This window comes from Corvus brachyrhynchos, unplaced genomic scaffold (assembly GCF_000691975.1).
Source record: "Corvus brachyrhynchos isolate BGI_N302 unplaced genomic scaffold, ASM69197v1 scaffold351, whole genome shotgun sequence".
In the NCBI taxonomy this organism is placed as follows: Eukaryota; Metazoa; Chordata; class Aves; order Passeriformes; family Corvidae; genus Corvus; species Corvus brachyrhynchos.
In genome coordinates this window covers 593,141-614,631 of record NW_008236203.1, presented here as the reverse complement: position 1 = coordinate 614,631, position 21,491 = coordinate 593,141, and the positions used below count along the sequence as shown (strand labels likewise).

The window sequence follows — 21,491 nt, the reverse complement described above, 5'->3', positions numbered from 1 at the left end:
ATCCTGTCCCATCGTGTCCCTCCTGTACCTCTGTCCAGACTGAGGTGCCCCACGAGCAGCCTCTCCTGCAGCCAGAACAGCGCCAGCTCCTGCAGACTGGCCCTCTCCAGCTCGGACAGGCTCTGCAGGGCCACGGGCTGCATCCCAGGGCCGGGGCCTGGCACAGGGGCCGAGCCAAAGGTCCTCTGGAAAACAGACCTGTGTGAAAGGAACACACGGCAGCGACACCGGCTTTAGGAGAGAAAGCGCCGGGAACACTCCTGGGGGTCTTTGCAGGAGACACTTGTCCCTCTGTCACCTCTCCAAGGAGCCAGTGGGGCTGCAGATGCCCCAACCACATCATCTCACTTCAGCCTTCCGAGCAAAACCCTTGGAGGCATCAGGAGAAGAGACTTAGACTTGATATTGGGAAGGAATTCCTCCCTGTGAGGGTGGGGAGGCCCCGGCCCAGGGTGCCCAGAGCAGCTGTGTTTGCTCTGTCCCTGGACGTGTCCATGGCCAGGCTGGACGGGGCTTGGAGCATCCTGGGATAGTGGAAGGTGTCCCTGCATGGAACGAGATGAGCTTTAAGGTCCCTCCCAACCCAAGCAGTTCCACAGTTCTGATTGATCTCTTTTAAATCACATGACCAGAGGTGCCAAAGCCCTTTACCCCCAGCACAGGCTGGACCACAGCCCATGGACACAGCCTGGACACCCCATCCCCTGTCCCAGAGCTTTGGGGAGCCCTCCCTGTTGTGTGCAGGCTCTGGGAGAGCCCGCACAGGGAGCTGGTTCCTCACCGCACACTGACCTGGCTGCCTCCAGCTGGTGCCACCTCCTCCTGGTGCCACCTGTGCCACCGCCCCAGCACCGGCACCGCCCGGCACGGTCCAAAGAGCAGCAGCAGCCCAGAGGGAAGACAGGACGGAGGTCAGAGTACGGGCTCTGAAAGGAGCCTCCCCGAAGAGGCTTAAGGCAAGAATGAAAAATAAATGCCTGGAAGTGTCAAGGGATGAGGGTGAGACCCCCAGGAACGGGACAGGGCTCCTTTGTCAGCCTCAGCCAGGGCTGCCATCCCCTCCAGCTCCTGAGACTGGTTCCTTCCGGCCAGGTTTGAAATTCCAGTTTCTAAAGGTCTTTAGAAATTACATAGACTAAAGAAGAAAACAAATATAAAGAGCTGTTCAGAGCTCCCTGTAAGGACACACTGAAAAGGGAATTCAGCTACATCACAGAATCCCACACTGCTTTAGGTTGGAAGAGACCTCAAAGCCCATCCAATGCCACCCCTGCCCCGGGCAGGGACACCTTCCACCTTCCTGGGGAGCTCCAAGCCCCATCCAGCCTGGCCCTGGACACTGCCAGGGATCCAGGGGCAGCCCCAGCTGCTCTGGGCACCCTGTGCCAGGGCCTCACAGCCTCCCAGGGAACAATTCCTTCCCAATATCCCATCCAACCCCACCCTCTGTCAACTTCAAGAGACGCAATGCAGGGAATTTTACAACTTCCATCCTGCTCCCCCAGGACAGCCCGGAGCCCGTGACTCCTTGGCTGTCCCCGGTGAGAGCATCTCCACATGCCAGAGACAGCTCCTGTGCCTCTGCTGCACCGGGAGCTCCCAGCAGGGAGGGAGCAGCTCTGCCGTGGATGGATGGATGGATGGATGGATGGACGGACAAACCCCCAGACACTGCAGGGAATTACCTTTGTGCAGGTGAAGCTCCACTCTCCGGCGGAGCCCACGGCCACAGCCCCTGCCTGAGCAGAGCCCTGGGGGTCGCAGCTGCCATGGGGTGAGGAGGAGGAGGAGGAGGAGGAATCCCAGTCAGGAGAGGGAGCAGCAGAGGGAAGGCAGGAAGGAAAGGCAGGAAGAAGCCTGGACAAGCTGCTGCTTATCCGCCCGACCACAGGCACCACTCGAAGAGCGCTGTGACGTGCCACCAGCACTGGCACTCCCAAAGCTCATCCTCCAGGAGTTAACCCCAAACACCTGCCCCTGCTTCTCACCCCAGGTGTGGATTTACATCCCTGGGAACAGCTGAGATGGGGACCAGCACCTCCAACCCAGAGGCATAAGAGCAACGTGGGTGTCCCTGCAGGGGACAGGGATCAGCGATCCCTGCAGATCCCATGGGACAGGAGAACTCACCAGCCTGGACAGGCCCCGGGGCTCCCCACAGGGAAGGAAATGCCAGCCCACAGTGGGGGCAAAGCCAGAGCCCCACAGAAATCCTCCTTTGGAGGGGATGCCAGAGCAGGAATCTCACTCACTCAAAACAGGACCAGTGCTTTTTCAGGAAATCTCATGGGGAAAGCTCAGTCCAGCCCCCTCCATTCCCAAGGAGCAGTGGCTGCTCCCCCAGTTTCAGCAGCAGAGTTTCTCTCTTCCCTGCTGGAACAAAGGGCCCACATTTACCTCGCAGCAGGACCAGCAGCTCCTGGCTCTTCCTTTGGGATGAAGGTTTTCACAGCAGCGTCTCCTCAATGGCTCCAGGGGCCCTTCCCAGCCCACAGGCGGGAGGAGAAGTGGGGAAGTGATGGAAAGGAGCTGCCAGAGCTGAGGGGAGGAGAGAGGGGATGAGAATGTGAATTTTCTGCCAAAGAAATGAGAGCCAGAAACAGCGTGTGGAGAGAGGGCAGGGTTGGATGGAAGGAGCCGCGCTTCCCACGCTGGACACTGAGCCTTGGCAGGGATCGGCCATTGCTCAATCCCCTCCATCCTCGGCTTCCCCGCTCCCACCCGAGGGTGACCAGGACACCCCCAAAGCATCGGCTGTGCTGGCAGGTGAACCCTGCCCTGGGAATGTGCTGGGAACGTGCTGCCTGGGCTGGCTGATGAGGGCCAGTGGGTGGTTTCCACCTCAGCTCTCTGTGCAGACCCTCCTGGTGCTCCCTCATGGCATCTTCCCGGTGACTGAGTGTCTGGCGGGGGGCTGGCACAGCCTGGGCACACGGGTGCTCTCCACATCCAGGTTCCCTGTAGAGCTCTGGTGTTGAGGAGCTCACAGCCCTGATCAGGTGGATCTACAGCTCAGGTTGTTCCTGGAAGGTTATAGACCTTGGAGAGCCTCCCAAACCTCCACCAACACCCAAAATTGGCACTTCCTTGCCCATTAACACATCCACGAGCCCTTGGGGGCCACAGCCAGGCTCCTGGCCCATGATCATGGAATGGTTTGGGTTGGAATGACCTTTAAGTTCATCTCATTCCACCCCTGCCATAGGCAGGGGCACCTTCCACTATCCCAGGGTGCTCCAGGAACAAATGTCCAGCCTGGCCTTGGACACTGCCAGCGATCCAGGGGCAGCCCCAGCTGCTCTGGGCACCCTGTGCCAGCTCGGTATCTCCAGAGCATCTTTCCTTCAGGAGGGCCTGGGCTATCCCCAGGCTCCCCTTTAACCTCAGCAGCTCCTGCTTGTTTGGGGATCTCTGCCTGTCCCAGTCCAGCAGCCACCAGTCACCCCCAGCCTCCTTCCCCACAGCAGCTCCGTTCCAGGGCCACAGCCCCGCTCGCAGCTCCCTCCCAGCCCAGCACAGACCCCCGGGGGCTGCTCAGTTCTGTTTGCTCTGCATCACCTCCCTGACCGTGCTGGTCACCAGTACAAACTGGTGCTGCTGGGCCACGTCCACCCCACCACTGCCACAACCTGCAAACTCCAGCTGCTCTGCGGGGGGAAGGTGCTCATGGACCAGGAATTCCCTGCCTGGGCTGGGGTCACCGGAGAGGCTGCAGAGGGAGCAGGGAGCAGCTGGGGCCTGGTGTTTGTGAGTGCTCTTGAGATTCACAAGGAAGCTGGAGGACCTGGGATGGAGCATGGAAGAGGAACTGGGAAGGAGCACAGCCGAGGAGATGGGATGGAGCCTCTCCTTCCCCCGGGCAGGCAACAAACACAAAGAAAGCAGCAGGGCCAAGATTTGCCCATAAAAAATGTTTATTCCTTAAAAATACAGCATTCATCTGCAGGGACACAACTATTCAGAACATTTTTTAACAGTTTTTTATCTGCTCCCAATGTGGCAAGTGCTCAGTGTTGGGAGCAGGGAGAGCAACAGCCCACGGGAACAGCTCGTCCCGAGGGAAGGGCTCTGTCACCCACCCCTGGGTGTCACCTCGGCAGCCCATCTGCAGGACAGATTTCTCCTGGGAGAAACCTCAGCCCCTCTGGAAAGGCCCTGGTAGGGAAACCTGCCCGGTCTCTCCAACAGCCCCAGCCCCCTCAGCCCCCCGGGAGGGGGCTCTGGCTGCCCACGGTGCCCCGGCCCCATCCCAGCTCCCACCCCGCAGCCCTTGTGCCGCGGGAGCTGCCGCGCTGGGGAGCCCAGCCCCGGCCCCGCTCATCCCACGTCTCCCCTGACTCCAGGTGTGCTCCAGCCATGGCTGCTCTCAGGGCTCTGGAACCGTCCTGATTCCTGAAGTTTCTTCCCTGATTTTCCCAAGGAGAGGTCTCACCTCGCTGCCTTCTCTCCACCGGGCTGACCCCAAGGGACAGGTGGCACAGGTGCCACATTCCCACTTGGCACAGCAGGGGCGTCCCCTCTGTGACCATCCCAGCTCCCCCAGTGCCTGGGGAGAACTGGTGCCAGGCCCTGCCAGTGGGAGCAACAGGGAGAGGATGGTTCATCTGGGCTGGAGGATGAAGGTGCAGGAAGAAATCCAGGGAATCTGGAGAGACCTCAGGGCCTAGGGACGAATGGATGAGGGAGCAGAAGCACAGGGAGGGCTCTCCTCTATCCTTCCACCTGCAGGGAATGGTGAGAGGAGAAACAGAGCCAGCAGGTGAATGCCTGGCTCCAGGCCTGGTGTCACCAGGGGAATTTTGGGGTTTTGGATGAGGAATTGGCTCACACAACACCAGGTGTCTGTGCCAGCTACATGGAACACTCCAGAAATGTCCCTGTGCTCACCTGGGCACCACCTCAGCCATGGCACAGGGTGGCAAAACACCTGGCACAATGACACCAGGGCTGGGGATGTGTCACAAATTCAGGAAGTGCCTGAGAACAGGAACGTAGGAACTGGGGCTTCTCCCCCAAAAATGAGGCAGGATCGACAGCCCAAGTGAAGCACACCAACACCTGGGGCGTGGGGAATGAACAGGAGGGGCTGGAAGAGTGCAGCTGGAAAACCGAGAGAGAAAAAAGAGTGAGAGCTGCTGGGCTGGGAACAGTCAGGATGTGAGAACAGGAACACTGCAGGTGACAGCAGGCAGGGCAGGGATGTGGGGCTGCTGGAGCAGGAGGATCCCCGCAGGGCTCTGGGCAGGCTGGAGCGATGGGCTGAGCTGTGCTACCCTGCACCTCTGCACAGCTGGGGAGAGCCTGGCGTGCACTGGGAACACGAGGAACAGTGCTGGGAAGGTTCAGGAGTCTGTGCTGCTTGAGCTTGGTCTCCAAAGCAACATAGGTGGAGGAAGTGGGTGGTAAAAATCACCAAAAGCCAGGCTGATGTAGCTCTGCTCCACCCACAGCCCCAGGAAATTAAACACCCTTCCCACGTGAAAGGTTCTGTACAGACTGACCCAGAGCACGAGTGGCACTGCCAGAATCCCCCTCTGCCCCACCTCAGCTTAACTGCTACCAGAGAAAACAGCACAGAAAGAACCAATGCCTTGGCTCAGAGGCTCCTGAGCCATCTAAATCTTCTGTTTAAACATACCTTGGTTTTTACTCATAGAAATACCTAAAAAATGCCTTTTTCTGTCCCTTTTGGTGATCTAGAAACCAGAAGATGCCCCTTGGTTGTTGCTTCAGGACAGTCTATGGCTGTTCCCAGCAGAAGGAAGGCTGAGGAGGGGGAATTTGGGCACACAAGCACATACAACATTGGCAGAACACGGAGTCGACACGCTGTGCTTCAAAGGGTCAGGCAGGAGCTTTTTCCCCAAATATATTGAACAGCACTTGCCCATTAACAAATAACTGACCAAAGGAGTTGCAGAATGTTCCTTCCAGTGCTGCTGTGGACTTGGTTTCACTTTTACACCTTGTACCCCGAGGCCGTGGTGCGAGGGAATCATCAGGAACAGAGGGAGGAGCACCCCGAGTTTTCTCGGCATCCCCATCCCACTGTTTCCAGTGTTAAGTCAAAGTTCAAGTCATTTTCAACCCATCAAAGCCACAAAACTTCCACCTCTTCTCCAGGCTGGCCCCAACCCCGCTCAGCTCCTGCCGGAACGTGTTCTGCAGTCGTGTCATGAGAACTTCCACCTCCGCCGTGCAGATCTGGGGAACACAAGGAAAGCGTCACTGAAAGCGAAGATGGAAGCCCTGCTGGCTGGGGATCATTCAAACTCAAGGAGTTACATTGCTGAGGTTCACCCAGGTTTTCCCTGAACTCGTGGGGATAATGCTGGGTCACACTGGGGGGTGAGATGGCTGCAGGACCAACACTGGAGTCGGGGCAAAGGGACAGGCTGAACTTCTCCCATGTGGAATGCAAGAGAATGGATTTAAACCTCCCAGGTATTGAAGTCACTGAACAGGGAGCACTTTTATCTTTATTTTAGTTTAATTCTCACATCCCTGATGGGGCAGGAGCTGCTCCAACAGAGCCAAGAGCTAAAACTGGGGTTGCACCACTGAGGAGAAGGAACCTGAGGTGAGGTGGGTTTGTCAGCCCCAAGGTCCTGCCAAGCCACACTCAGGGCTACAGACAACTTCTGAAGGGCTCCAATCCACCTTGGATCGTGATTTTTGTGCTCTCTGCTGACCCTCTTGGCGAGAATGATAGACAGGGAACAGGGGAAAGGTATTCCCCTTCCTTTCCTGTTGGCAGCTTCAAGAAACCAGGCTGTACTTCCAAGTACTCCCCCTCCTCCCGCCTCACCTCAGGCCCAAAGATCTGCTCAGGGTTAAAAACAACATCCCAAACTAATGTGAGCTCCTGCAAGAGTCAAGGAGGAGACAGAAGAGCTCAGAAGGAACACAAAGGACAATGGGAATAGCCCTGAGCATGAGTGAACACGAGGAGACTGATGCCATAGCACAGGTTAAAGGGTGGGCTCTGCACAGGGGCTCTCCCAGGCAGAAGCTTCCAGGAGCCCTTCTCTGCACTGTGGAGACCAGAGAGGAAGTTCCAGAAGGCAGCTGAATGCAGTGATGGCAGTTTTATAGGAGCTCCAAACCAAAATAAAGGCGGCTGTTGGCCCCACAGACAAATTCCAAGCTAGAATGAGGAGATGAATTATTAACTCTGTCTTTATAAGGCTGAAGTGAGCCAGCCCAGGGAGTTGTGTTTTCTTAGGAAAGGGTAAATTAAACACTCAGCAAATCACAAACACAAGCAGCTGGAAAAGTTCCAATCCCAAGACAGGATTCCCGTGCCTGTGGGGCCTCCTGTCCCTGGGACTCTTTAAGGAAGACAGTTGGAGAACAGGATAGAGGAGAATGAGCTGTAATTCCTTTGTACAGACAGGAGCCTTTGCACAGCAGCTCCCATTTACTCAAGGAGCACAAAAGCCACCTGTCCCACACCCCCCCTGTCCCCACACCCACCTCGCTGTCCCCACACCCACCTCGCTGTCCCCACACCCCCTGTCCCCACACCCACCTTGCTGTCCAGGCGCTGCAGGTAGGAGCAGATGTACTCAATGCTGGCTCCAAAGGGGTGCACGTGGAGAAACGTTGAAATTATCCCTGGGAAAGGAACACCACAGAGGTCATTGTCATGAGACAAAAGCCAGCTGGGAACACCGGCCCTGCGCCACTGCAGGCAGCACAAGGTCACACCCTGACCCCAGCAAAGCTCAAGGTTTTCCTCAGTTCCAGGCCTGCCACCTCCCCTGGGATAACCAAAGGAGCCAGAGGTGGGCAGGAGGAGTGCAAGGTCACCTTGAAGCAGGTTCCCCCAGCATCACCACCAAGCCCAGCAGGACTCACCAACCAAGAGAACTTCTCGCTCAGATTTCACAGGGCTGTTGCTCAATGTCTTCTCCACTGGACATTCCTTCTCCTGGCTGCAGGCACAAACTCTGGACGTGCTGCCCTCCTGCAAAACAAACCCCCAAGGCACGTTCCAGACAACCTGGCACACCAGGCACTGCCTTGGGCAGGCTCAACAGGCCATGCAGGGGTGTTTTCCTGGTTTCTGAGTCACTGCAGCCATCACTGCTGTATTCTCTATTTTCCAAAATGCTCCCAACAAAGCACAGCTGTGTCCGTGCTGCTGGGCCTGAGCCACCAAGTGAGATGAAAAGGCCACGAAGTTCACCAGATGTCACCATGCACCCTGTACCAGCCCTGCTCTCTGACATGACATCTGCTCCAGAAGGGCCTTGATTTAAACAGCAAAATACAAACCAGACCGTGGCCTTGCCATGACTAATTCAGCTGCAGAGGTTTGTTTTACACATGCCCAAACTGAGACAAATGTGATTAATCAAGTGCAATGGGGCTGCACAGGGCTTAGGATCAGACTGTTCCTGACTTGAGCTTGTGGTACTGAATTAAAACAGAATTTGGCACCATTTATTATCCCTGACACAAACACAACAATGCAAAGACGGTGGCTGCACTAAAAGCAGGACTCGCTTTTATCCCCTAATTTTATGCGGAATTCCAGTGGCCTGAGAGCTGTGGACAGCTATAACTGGGAACAGCTCCAGTGACCAGTGAGATGGGCTGGAGGGAGGCCAGGGACGAAGATAGACTTGAGCGGTCCCCTGGGTCTGCTCAAATTCTTATACCAGTGCAGTTCTCAGCTGCACAGGGCTGAGGCTGTGCCTTGGCCTGAGCCCCCACATTTGCTTCCAGGGGAGAAAGAGGAGCTCTGCCCTGTGGAAGCTGATCCAGGGACTGGATCAGCACTGCAAACCCACAGGCTGCCTTCTCCTGGAGATCACAGAGTCATGGAATGGGTTGGGTTGGAAGGGGCCTTACAGCCCACCCCGTTCCAGCCCCTGCCACGGGCAGGGACACCTTCCACCGTCCCAGAGAAGCAGCTCTTGGACTTACATTCCCTTGGCAGTCAGCTGCATCTCCCTCCTTGTCCTCTTCATCTGCCATGCTCTGCTATATATGGGCAAGGAAAGGCAAGATTACTGATGATAATCTGTCATTTTTGTTTTGAAGCTCCTGCTCTGATGATTACGGGAATACACAAAGCCATTTTTAGTTAGTAGAATAGCATTTATTATCTTCCTTAGCTCCTGGCACAAAAAAGTGGGACTAAAGATGGAAAATGAGATAAACCCAGTATCAGGCTGTGTGGGCCACAGGGGAGAGTGCTGCCTCATGCTTCTTGTGTAATTGTGTCTGTGCTATAGAGGAAAGGACCAGGCAAGTATAGATTCATGCCCTGATCCACAATCAAATCAGAGTGGATCACACCTGAGAAGCAGCACTATGGATTTCTGCTTGGAATTCTGTGTGGATTTCTGCTTGGAATAAACCCAGCGAGCACAGAAGTGTTAGAACACCCAGAAAAACTTCCCGTTCCAAAGGAGGGCATATCAAAACATGCTCCTAAACCACAACTGTAAATACCAGAGTCTGATAATTGACACCTTTTTCTTATCTTTTAAAGGCTCAGGTTGCAGAAAACCCCATTCCAGCTGTGATGCCACTGTACACTGTTCAGTGGCAGTTATATTTTATTTATACAGTTGCTGAGATTGTCTCACAGGTACATGAAGCATCAGCAGGTCCACTACTGACAGACATCCTGCAATTTGACAGGTAATTTCTCCTCACTTTCCAAGGACAACTGCTCCAAACCAGGGCTGGGCATTCTCACCAAGAGTGCAGCAGGACAGAAGTCCTTCACCACGCTCCTGAGCGACCAGAAAACCCAAGCACTGCACAAGGAAGACCTGGATGGCACATACCTGCTCCTTCAGGTTTTCTAGTAATGTTTCTATTTTCAGTTTGTCTTCTTTCACTTTTTCCAACTCAGCTTCTCTCTTTTTGTACTCCTCTTGGACTTTCAAAAGATGCTAGAAGAGACAAGATAAACTCTTAATCTGCCTGCCACCTTCTTAACCTGCCTTCCACCAACTATTGTTCAAAGACTATACAATTTAGAAGGGCTTTTCCATGAAGACCAGACCGGTCATGTCCATCATTACAAGACAAAGCATAAAACAAGAAGGATCTACCTCAGAGATGCCTTTGCCTACCAGCATACAAAAAAGCACGGTTGTGTAAACATGGGGCAGTAATTCCATCCCCACTGGACGGATTTCCCACTTCCTTACTCAGCTGGTTATGGACAGACTGGGCACTTTGGAAGTCACGGTGAAGAGCACACGAGGAATCCATTAACTATGGATTGCTTCCACGGGACTTATCAGCTCACACACAATCCCTGGTTTCAATATTTGCTTTGGGGTTTTTTTCAGCAACACTGGAAACGACAGAGTTGCTCCCCCTTGGCAGTTTGGATCCTGCTTAAATCCAGAGTGTTTTTCCACAGGTTTCTGCCGCCCATCCCAGCCCCTTCCCCTGCAGTGTGGCCCCAGCTATGGAAAATTCCAGGCCCACCTTCTGCATGCCCTGCAGAGCCTGCTGGAGGAGCTTCATCTGCTGCTCCTTGGTGGTGTCCTCGTCCCTGGTGGCCTTGCCCTGCTCCTGCTTGAGCAGCTCCACCTCGTTGCGGTAGGCGTCCAGCTGCCAGCGCAGGCTGTCGTTCTCCTCCTTCAGCGCCTCCACCTGCGACACCAGCGCTGGGGACAGCACCAGGGTCAAACAGCTGGGAGCAAGAACCCCCTGGGAGCTCTCCCCACCCTGCACAGGGGCTCAGCAGCTCCCAGTTACAAATCCTGAGCACCCAAAGGAATGGCTTCTGCTGTTTGGGATATCACAGGGCTGGAGCCCCTCTGCTCTGCAGCCAGGCTGGGAGAGCTGGGGGTGCTCACCTGGAGAAGAGAAGGCTCTGGGGGAGACCTCAAAGCTCCTTCCAGGGCCTAAAATGGCTCAAGACAGCTGGAGAGGGACTTTGGACAAAGGATGGAGTGACAGGACAAGGGGAATGGCTTCTCACTGCCAGAGAGGCAGGGATGGATGGGATATTGGGAAGGAATTGTTCCCTGGGAGGGTGGGCAGGCCCTGGCACAGGGTGCCCAGAGCAGCTGGGGCTGCCCCTGGATCCCTGGCAGTGCCCAAGGCCAGGCTGGACATTGGGGCTTGGAGCAGCCTGGGACAGTGGGAGGTGGCCCTGCCCATGGCAGGGGTGGCACTGAATCAGCTTTAAGGTCCCTTCCAGCCCATCCCATGATTCCAGCATCTCTTTAGTAAACAAGCTCCTCTGGACAAAGACGCCCTCTCAGTGTCAATGCAATGTTTAGGATGGAAGAGGTAAAAAAAAGGAGGGGAAGAGCATCCCGAGGCAGACTCAGGAGTGCACTGGAACTGGACAGCTCCAGGGTGAACCTCTGCCCCTGGACACCACCTGCACAGGGCAGGGAGCTTCTAGCTCCTCCACATCCAGCTCCAGGAATCCCAACCCTCTCCCAGGAACAGCAGCTCAGACACTGCTTTCGGTTCCCCTGAGTGTGGCAGGGAACAGTGACAGACCCTGGCTGCAGACCCAGGCACCGAGAGGAAACAGCTCCAGAACTGCACTGGTTCTGCTCTGCCCGTGGCCACTTTGGGGCACAAAACACTGAGAATGGGACTCCTGAAAGAAACCACTGAAGAGAAGCATGTTATGAGCTGCAAAAAGGGATTTTACCTGACTCTTCTGTTTCTTTCATCTCTGATGGATCTTCTATTTCTTCGTCAGACATCTCCATCTCCTCCTCCCTCCGAATGCCCATCAGCTCATCATTGTGGATGTTACGGATTTCCTGGGGTTCAGAAAGCAGAGGGGGTTTCAATACACATTTCGAGGAACAGGTTGGCTGGATGAAAAGTTGCTGAAATCTAGGTCTGCAAAACACAACTCCAGGAAACGATTCAAAAACTGGCACAGATTATTAGATCAAGGGCAATATCCGGCACACTCTGCCAGTGCTACTGGGATTACTGACTCTTCCATCTCCCTTCTGCTCTTGTGATGAGGCAGGTCAGCCTTGCTGTGTGAGGAACTGGAGTCAGCCCTAATTCTCTGGAGCCAAAAGTCCCAACCTGAGGTGGGACAGAGCAAAGTAAGCTACAGCTTCACCCCTGCATGTACAGGGACCTCCTCAAGGTGACCCCAAAAGGCTGAGAGACCCTTTAGCCAGCATCTGATATCTACAATGAGCTGAGAGACATTTTAAATTACACCTGAAAATGCATCATCTACTCACAACGTTTTTATAAATATATCTGCCAACACCTGTACCAAGAAGCTGCATCTTGCGGCTTCCACTTTCCCTTAAGAGCAGTCCCTAAGCTGGGGGAGAGCAGCAGACTGAGCCCTGGCAGCTGAAGGGCTCCTGAAAGAGGCCTCACCAGTGGTCTCACAGCCTCCTCCCACTGGGAGAACTTACCTTGGAACAAAAGACAGCTCCAGCTGGAGAGAGAGCTCCCACCCCAGCCACAGCCAGCAATCAGAAGGCAGGGAAGGACAGGAGCACTGAGCTCAGAGTGAATCTGAATCAGATAGCACTTGTGCAAATCAGATTGCAGAGGTGCAAAAGGAACCTTGGCTCCTCTTTTAGCTGCTACCAAGGTTTGACTCAGTGGGCTCTGACAAGTCCCACAAGTGCAGTCTCATGGGGGGATCACAGCTGGGAACTTCCCAGGACAGCACGGACATTTAGAGCGTTCCAGCATGGTGCAGGATCAACCACCTGCTTGGTACCAGCAGGGCCCTGGCTGGGCATGATCCAGAGCCTTCTCAGGCTGCAGCTGTACAGCAAGGTGGCCTGGACACCCCAATCCATGGGGATCACAGGCCTGGACACCTCCAGCCCACAGGGATCCCAAGCCTGCACATCCCTGGCCTGCAGTGACCATGGATCACCAGCCTCTCAGCTTTGCCCAAATTCACTCTGGTTGTTAAATAATCTTAAAGGTGAAAGGCAGCTCTTGGCTTTGCTGGGACAGACTTCCTTTCCAAGTTTGTTGTAAGGAACTCAATATCCCAGACAAACCCAGAACCACAGGAAGATTTGCACCAGAGGTAAGGAATGACAGCCAAAGGGACCAGGACAGGGTGGAGGAGTGGGATTAAACCTCATGAGACTCAACAAGGCCAAGTGCAAGGTCCTGCAGGCCCAAGGTGACAGCTGGCAGCACGGATTTCACCACAGCCCCCAGGACAAACATCTCCCCACCCATCACTTCCCAGTGGACACCCTTTCTTTACCTCAGCTTCCTTATTTCTGACATTCTGCCTGACTCCTTTATCTGATTTGATCAAATCTTATTGGACTAAGAACTATTCTTCCTCCTGCAGGAAGAGCAGTGGGAGTGACAAGCCTTCTTCCATCAGCTCCTTCCTGATCACCATCTTTAAACCACACATTTCATCATGTCACTTCATGGGATAAATACACAAACATGAGAACATCCACCCTCAAGCTTTCCAGGCTGTTCATCTGCAATCATTTCCACCTCTCAAGGTGGAAATATCACATAAAAACGTGATCAAACAGATTCTGATGACACTTAGGGTTTGTTGTTGCTTTTTTAAACATCTCTCTAGAAATCCTTCTTGCTTTAATATTAAAACCAGCAGAAAAATCCATATTTATTATCATTATTATGACTGTTACTGTGCACAACTTCAATCAGCAGACGGGTCTCGATGTATTGCTACTGGTGACACAAATACCAAGAGAAAATTTATTACCTGTACCACAAGAGCCTCCTGAGTGATCCCCACCTCACACTGTGAAGGAAGGTGTTGTTATCCACGCGAGCATCGTGCAAACTGAACATCAACATCCTGACAAGCAAGAGACCGTGCTGGAGGATCTAACACAAGAAAAGATTACCAACCTCTGCTTGTTTGCACCACACGCTGATGTTCTTACGCTGAGCTTTCGTGAAATGGTCCCAAGCCTTTTGTTTGGAGGCAGAATGGTACACGGCCACTATCTGCTCGACTGGAGTAGCAAATCAGCAGCAAATCGGGCCCGAATAGCATCCAGAGAGGGCGAACAAGAGGAGTAAAGGAGTAAAAAAGTGGAATCAGGCAGGTGGTTTGGCTCCCCTTTTCTCATAACACTGCCCTGCGCTGACGCTACGCTCAGGGAAGGGGCTCAGTGTCTGGAAAGAGCCCTGTGGGCTTCACCAGGCCAGTGCCAAACGCTCACAGAGCAACGACCAACTGGGGAACGGGCTCTGCTCTCAGCTGGGAAAAAGGCAGGACACGTGGAGAAAAAGGCAGCACAGGTGCTGAAAAATAGCCAAATATGCTGTGTGAGGCTGGCTGGGAGTGTAAGTTCAGAGGGGCAGGACTCACCTCTGAAAGGGGGTGATGAGCTACAACCACGAGTTCTGGCCCTTGGACAGTGCCACAGCCTGTGTGAGCTACAGGAAAAGCACCAGGATCAAAGCAAAGGCACCAGCCATCACCTTTTCTTGGTCCTGGGATTTGTGCCTTCTGCTTGTCTAGAAAATTCACAGGATTTGGAATACACAAAGTGCTTCTCCTTGGCTGAGAGCTCACCCACAGCACAAAGCACATCCACTTGACTTTTTTCTATGCTTGTGATGCAGCACCCATAATTCTCACAAAACAAACACATCTCCCTGCTCCTTAGAGTAACCTAAGAGTGGCTGAGATATCCATCTTGGTTTCAGAGAGTGGAGTTACACACTAGTCTCTATTACTACTTACTCTGCAGTGCTCACTGTATGTCCCTCTGGACCGTGTGCCCGTAGTTTTTACCATTAACAGAATTTAAAGAAAAAAAATAATTTAAAAAATCAACTAACAGCTAAAATCATTAGATACAAAACCAAAAGTTAGGAATGTTCACAAGCTAGGCAAGGGGCTCAAGGAGAATTAGTACAACTGTGGAGAAGGTACTCAGAAAGAAGTAAAAATATTCAGATTTATTAAAGCAAGGATGTGTAAGAGGCAAGGAATGGTCTGAGGAACTGTTACAAATCACATCCTGGAATTAATACAGTCCACGCCTCTTCCTTGATTTCCTGGTTTTTAAAGTACTGGGATTTGAAAGACCCAGGTTCTGCAGCAGGGTGTCAGAAGCACTCTGCTGCATCCTACCTTTGGCGAACAAATCCTGCACACTTGGCTGAGGCACCAGATTCCCAGGAACTTACCTTGTCTGTGCACAGGAGGGGTTGAAAAGATGACAGAACTAATAACAGACGATAATTAAGAGGAAACAAATTCAGAATTCATTCTCTCCTCCCCCCAGATGTGGACTCTTACTCCAGTAAAAAGTCCCACAAGGAATTTTTGCCAGGTTAGTGCCATATGATTCCAAATCAGCCATAGCTGCACAGAAGCGATTGCCACTTCTTTTCCCAGAGCCCTTTTAGCGGGGCCTCTCCAGACTCTGGAAATTAAAGAGTCTTCCCTACAGCAGACAACCAACATCCAGCATGGAGACACCACTCACACTGCACCAGGATCCCTGAGAGAGCCAGTTTGAACTTCTCTTTAGCTTCTTCCATCTCCTTCTCGTGAGCCGCCTTCTCGTTGACGAGCCTTCGGATGTGGCTGTTGGCCGACTGGATCATGGAGTAGAAGTTGTTGGCAGTTCTCCTGTTCACTTCCCCACGTTCTATCCAGGTCAGCAAGGTCTGGATGGCTTCCGAGAACTTGGTGTCATCTGCAGCAAGAAAGGACAGCTTTACACCGCAGCTCTGGGGTGGCCTGGGCAGCTTTCAGGTCCTTTTCCTGGAGCTGAACTGCTCCTTCAAAGGTCAGCATCCTTCAGGTGACTGACCATGACTCCTGGAAGCAGGGAAGGATCTGAACACGTGGCTGTACAAAGGAAGGCAAGTCTAGCACCAAGCTGATGGAGCAAATCACCTGCTGAGGTGCAGCAAGAGGAGGAACGAGCACTAGAAACTTACTGGAAAATTTCATGTCTACTCAGATGGGCCCTGAAAGGAAATGTCCTCCAGCTCCAAAATCATCAGGTCACACATGAATCTCAGGCTTCCAAGAAGGTCTTACACTAGTCCTTTCAACCTTAACCAAAATTATCTGGAAGAAACTTGTACTGAACAGTTTTGATTTGAACAAGTTTGCTGCACTCAACAGGTTTGTTCAGCCTTGGGAAAATAAGATTATGGGGAGACCTCATCACTAAATCCTGGGGAGGGCTATGAAGATGGAAAGGATGAGGGGGAATGGGTTCTCCTGGGGACAACTTTTCACAATGGCAGCACTGTGGAAGTGCTGGGTTCCCCAAGACCAGAGGCTTTCAAGACTGGGCTGGGCAGAGTGTTGGGCCATCTGGTCTAGACCGTGCCTCTGCCAAGAAAGGTTGGGCCAGGCGAGCCTTCAGGTCCTCTCCATCCTGAGCTTCTACAAATACGATTCAAGCGCAGGGGGTTTTTCTGACAAAAAGAAGGAATCTGGCGGAGAGCTGCTGCACCCCCGGCGAACGCAGTGCTGTGCCTGCCCAGCCCCTCTCACCTTTGAGCTTCTCGGCCACCACGCTGCACTCATGGTCGGAGTAGTGGACGACGGGGGGCGGGGAGGGCGGGCGGAAGCGCTCCTCGGCCAGGCGGCGCCGGTGCCGCTCCTCGCGCGCCAGCATGCGCTGCTTGCACTCCCACTCGTACAGGTCATCCCGCGCCTGTGCAAAGTCCACGTGCAGCCGCCCCATGTCCTTCTTGTCCGTGCTGGAGCCCAGCCGGATGCGGTAGCCTGGCGGGAATGAGGGTGCTCAGGTAGGACGGGGGCTTACCTGGGGCTCCCGTGGCAAAAGGAGGCCACGGGGTTCAGCTCTGATGGCTGACAGGGAAGAAAATCCTACCAAGCCAAGCCCATCAGCCAAATAAAACCCCACGAAGTCAAGCCCAGCCAGCAAATTAGGAGCAACTGTCTGTTTTTGTAGGCACTATCTATAGAATTAGCTGGGCACTTATCCATGTAAGATGGGGATAGACTCTGTACCTCAGCCCAATGTTTTGTATACGTTTTCAGGTGACAAAGCATCGCTGCCTTTCCTCTCAGGAGCTGCTTTCTTGTATTTAAGCAGAAATTCAACAGCAGCAGAAGGCAAACCGACACAGCATCAGAGAAATCTGCCCCAGTTCCTACTGTTCCATCTATAAAGGCACCATCACAGTTCTGCCCCAGAATTTTAAGCTTCCCTCTGAGCCAAACACACCCACCAGACAGGTAAAGTGCCTTGTCCACCATGAACTCCTCAGCAAAGCGGATGTGGCAGAAGTTCTTCTTGCTCTTGCGGATAGCTATGACCTCCCCACACTGCTCAAACACCTCCATGATGATCTGCTCTGTCCCGTTTTCTGGCAGGCCTCCAACAAACACTGTCTTGCACCCTGGGGGCCTCTCTCTCGTGGCCGGAGGGGGAAGATCTGAAGGGAGAAAGCAGAGCAGGTCAGGTTTTGGGTTGCCGGCACACATTCCTTCCACCTGTTCCTCTCTCCTGAGGGATGACCACACCTTCCTGGCTTCCTCCAAACACACACCTGGCTATGCCACACTCAGATTTATGGAGTGGATCCACAGCACTGCTGAGGTGCTGGATAAAAAAATAAGCACATTCACCAGCGTGTTTCCGAAAGACCTTGGGAGCCTGGAGCCCTCCGAACACTCTCCCAAGTGCAGGAGGTTCACTGAGCTGCTGTCAAAGAACACAAGCAGCACCAGGAGCTCCCAGCTTTAGCATGGGAGGTGCTATAAAATCACAGCTTAAAAGAGTGCCCTAATGTAAATAACACATACAAAACTTGCTCAGGGGATCCTCTGTGCTGCAACTGCACACGCTCCAGACTTGTGTGCTTGAGCTACACCTCACACCACACACGAGAATCAAACCATGAACACCTCAAATACCCAGCAACTGGAATGGCTTTTTCCCCAGTCCTTACCAATCTAGCAACTGCAAAGGCTATTTCTGGAGATGGCAAACACTCAGTGACAAGAACAGGCTTTTCCTGTTGCTCTGTCACCTTCCTGCCAGCAGTGAGTCACGGGAATGGCCCTTTTCTCACACACACCTGGGGTTTATAGAAACACGAGCATGGGGATACTCCTACAGAGACACAGCACAAGCAGACACTTACGTGGGTTAGGTGGGAAGAGAGTGCAGCTCTTGCAGTGGATGATCTCCTTCACGGCCGGCATGTCCGGAGGGATGGGAGGTGGGACGATCCCCAGGCCTGGCATCATGGGGTTGATCGGAGGGATTCCAGTCATCATCCCAAGAGCAGGATCAAAATCTAAGTGGGGGAGAGAACAAGGGAGTCAAGTGGGGGGCTAGAGTCACACAGCGACTGTGAGCCCTGACAGCAAACAGGGAACGCTCCCACGCCTGCCGGTGAAAATCGGGAACGTGACAACATCAAACTTTACATCTGCGCCCTTAAAATAATGTTTTAAAACTATTTCATTGCTCATTGCCACAGCCAAGTAACTTTTCTCTGTTAAAATAAACTACTTCCTTCTCTCCTCTGTAGAAACCAGCTCCCATCCAGTGTCAAACCCTTCCCAGAGAGGTTTGTCCACAAAAAGACACCTGTGACATAAGGAAACAGTGGAAAACCTGACCCAGTTTGGTTGTATTAAGTAGTTCAGCAGCACAGACAGCTGTGACACAGGCTTAAGGGCATCAGGAAGAATTTGTACATGGAAAGGTTGTCAGGCACTGGAAGCAGTGGAGTCCAAGGAATGACTGGATGTGGCACTCAGTGCTCTGGGCTGTTGACAAGGTGGGGAGCAGTCACAGGTTGGACTCGATGATCCTGGAGGTCTTTTCCAGGCTAAATGGTTCTGGGATTTAGGGCATCATCTCACCAACCAGGCAAGTGCAGCAACTCCAGCAGCAGAGAACCTGCCATCTCCTTGGTATTTTGAAATACAGTCATAGCAAAAACACGGATCTGAGGCCAACCCTCTGCCATCAACCGGCGCTTTTGGAGGAATGGACAAGAAACCTTCCTGTTTCAACTGTGAAATATGGACGTAGGAGCACATGGGAATTGTATCCTTATCCATGGGAGAGATTTGATTTTTACTTCACAGAAGAATGTGAGCAGGAGAAGGACATGGAAACACCATCTCCACAGCAAAGCCACATGTGAACCAAGGCCTTGGGGACAGGAGAGAACTTTCTCTATTACTGCTGAGAGAGTTGGGGCTGTTCAAACTGGAGAAGAGAAGGTTGTGTGGAGACCTCACCACACCTCCCAGTATCTGAAGGCACTACAGGGAAACCAGAGAAGGACTCTGCATCAGGAACTGGAGTGACAGGACAAGGGGGAATGGCTTCCCACTGCCAGAAGGGAAATTTAAGTGGGATATATGGAAGGAATTGTTCCCTGGGAGGGTGGGCAGGCCCTGGCACAGGGTGCCCAGAGAAGCTGTGGCTGCCCCTGGATCTCTGGCAGTGTCCAAGGCCAGGCTGGACAGGGCTTGGAGCACCCTGGGCTCATGGAAGGTGTCCCTGCCCGTGGCAGGGGGTGAATAAGATGAGCTTTAAGGTCCCTCCTAACCCAAACCATTCCATGATTCCAAGAGCACAGACTGGAGGCAAAACTTAGGGCAAGTTAAGTGATTGTGTTAAATACAGGACTGGCTGCACAGCAACCCACCTGCTGTGTGCCACAAGAGCAGAAATGGGATGGCAGAGTGCTGCCAGCACAGACTTCCCTCCCCAGGTGAGCAGGCTGGTCTTGAGGCAGGGGAGAGCATCCTTCTAAGTGCAGCAAAGCACTGGAACAGTCAGTTCCACTCAGGACTTTGATGTCCAGCATCCTGCACTGCTGGGCAATCAGGCACAGCTCAGCTCTGTTCCTGCAGGAGCTCTTTCACCCAGTACAAGGTGACTCACCCATGCACATGTATTTCAGACTATAAGGCGGTCATTTCTGGAGCAGAATCTTCCATTAATTTCTGCTATATCCATTTTGCTGTCCTGTTGCTTTCCTCTTCACCTTCCTCCCATCCTTCCTTATAAGCCATTCCAGTTTAGCTCAGAGTAACTCGTTCCTGGATATCATTGGCTTCCTGTCCTGTGTGGCACCCTCCTCCTCCTGCTCCTCTGCAGGGTATCTAGAGGTACCCCACAATGACTATTATTTGCATTAAAACACATGTATCCTCGCTTCCTCTCAATTCAGGTCTCTAAATAAATCACGTGCAGAATGAATGCATTTCAAACACAGCTCAGTTTGTACGTGGGGGTGTTTGCCCAAGAGCACCGAAACAGGCTATTCCCAAAGAGCTGTGGCAGGCTCAGCTCACCAGGCAGGAGGGGCTGTCCTGTCATGCCCATGGGAGCCATGCCCAGGTTGTTCATGGCGGTGGCCCAGGCGGTCGGGTCGGACATTGGCAATCCCATCGGAATGGAGTCCAGGCTCAGATTTCTGCCACCATCTGTTGAGAGAAACATAAAAGTGATTAAGGGCTTAGAGCAGATCTCAGCTCTGCCCAGTGAGGCTCTGCAGTGTCAGCACCCAAAACCAGAGCTCAACCCACTCTCAGGGAAGAGCCAGATTCTGTCCAGCTATGAAAATAAATCTATTGGGACAGGTATAGAGAATCACAGAAGGGTTTGGGTTCGACGGCACATGAAAAACCATCCCATCCCACCCTCTGCCATGGGCAGGGACACCTTCCACTATCCCAGGCTGCTCCAAGCCCCGTCCAACCTGGCCTTGGACATTGCCAGGGATGGAGCAGTCACAGCTTCTCTGGGCACCCTGTGCCAGGGCCTCCCCGCCCTCCCAGGGAACAATTCCTTCCCAATATCCCATCTAACCCTGCCCTCTGGCACTGGGAAGCCATTCCCCCCTGTTCTATCACTATGTACTCCTTGGGGAGATCCCACAATCGGAGCCTGGCTCCAGGCACAGCAGTGGGGCTGCAGCAGCACCAGAGCCCAGCTGCCCTGCCCAGCCTGCACAGCCACACCCCAGCACAGCAGCTGCACTCAGGCTGGATTCAGGGATCCCCTGTCTACTACCAGCAATGGAGCTGGCACTCGGCTCACCTGGGGGAACGCTGCTCCTCTTCCTCGGGTCACTTCCATCCTCAGCCGGGCTGTCCGACCCCCGCGGGCCAGCAGCGCTGCCCAGCCCCAGGGACTCGGTGCTGGCACGATCAAAGGGCAGGTGGTTTAAACCTAAAGGAGAAGAGCACACTTAGAGGCTTTACTTAAACTGGTTTGTGATGCTTCTGGATCACAGTAGTGAGAGAAATGCCCAATTGTGGGCACAAGCAGCACTCCAGGCCCTGAAGGAATCCTGACTGCTGCTTACAGGCCCCAGCTCCACCTGATCTGAATGTTACACAATAAAATATTACTCACCAGCATCAATTCCACCACCCACACAAATCAAACTGCCTGACAGTGTAAGCCAGGGGTGCATCTTCCCCGGGTTGAGCAGCATTTCAAGCCTGGAAACTCAAAGGACGGGATTTTTCCCTGTTTCTTCAGTCCAGGAATACACTGTTAATAATT

General features: G+C 53.3%; 2 protein-coding genes across 5 annotated transcripts in view; both read right to left on the bottom strand.

Annotated features, from left to right (window-relative positions):
* Positions 1 to 3,168, bottom strand: part of ARHGAP36 (Rho GTPase activating protein 36) — a 10,703-nt gene extending 7,535 nt beyond the window's left edge. Inside the window, exons 1-2 of the mRNA XM_008641223.2 lie at positions 2,398 to 3,168; positions 29 to 198 (exon numbers count right to left, since the gene is read on the bottom strand). Of these exons, the coding sequence (XP_008639445.1) occupies positions 29 to 143 (115 nt within the window). The 5' untranslated portion in view covers positions 144 to 198; positions 2,398 to 3,168. The remainder of the gene's footprint in view (positions 1 to 28; positions 199 to 2,397) is intronic.
* A 2,518-nt stretch (positions 3,169 to 5,686) lies between these two features.
* ENOX2 (ecto-NOX disulfide-thiol exchanger 2) lies at positions 5,687 to 21,171 on the bottom strand. 4 transcript variants are annotated; one of them, XM_017741340.1, is made up of 14 exons: positions 21,021 to 21,171; positions 20,273 to 20,404; positions 18,094 to 18,249; positions 17,176 to 17,382; positions 16,472 to 16,705; positions 15,444 to 15,656; positions 13,849 to 13,955; positions 11,651 to 11,765; positions 10,462 to 10,643; positions 9,807 to 9,914; positions 8,935 to 8,991; positions 7,861 to 7,969; positions 7,532 to 7,617; positions 5,687 to 6,204 (listed from the first exon to the last, which is right to left on the bottom strand). In XM_017741340.1, exons 2-14 carry the CDS (start codon positions 20,367 to 20,369, stop codon positions 6,073 to 6,075), a joined length of 1,803 nt encoding a protein of 600 aa, XP_017596829.1. In that variant the 5' UTR covers positions 20,370 to 20,404; positions 21,021 to 21,171; the 3' UTR covers positions 5,687 to 6,072. The 4 variants fall into 4 exon arrangements, with proteins under 4 accessions (XP_017596829.1, XP_017596836.1, XP_017596815.1 ...); XM_017741347.1 differs by lacking the exon at positions 8,935 to 8,991; XM_017741326.1 differs by lacking the exon at positions 21,021 to 21,171 and having other exon boundaries at positions 20,273 to 20,420.
* Positions 21,172 to 21,491: the final 320 nt, after the last annotated feature.

Coding starts and splice junctions, on each gene's coding strand:
- ENOX2 (XM_017741326.1), bottom strand. CDS start 20,420: ATGTTTCTCTCAACAGATGGTGGCAGAAATCTGAGCCTGGACTCCATT. Junction 11,766..13,848: donor TGTGGTGCAAACAAGCAGAG/GTTGGTAATCTT, acceptor TCTGAACCCCAG/GAAATCCGTAACATCCACAA. Junction 7,618..7,860: donor GCGAGAAGTTCTCTTGGTTG/GTGAGTCCTGCT, acceptor TTCCTTTCCCAG/GGATAATTTCAACGTTTCTC.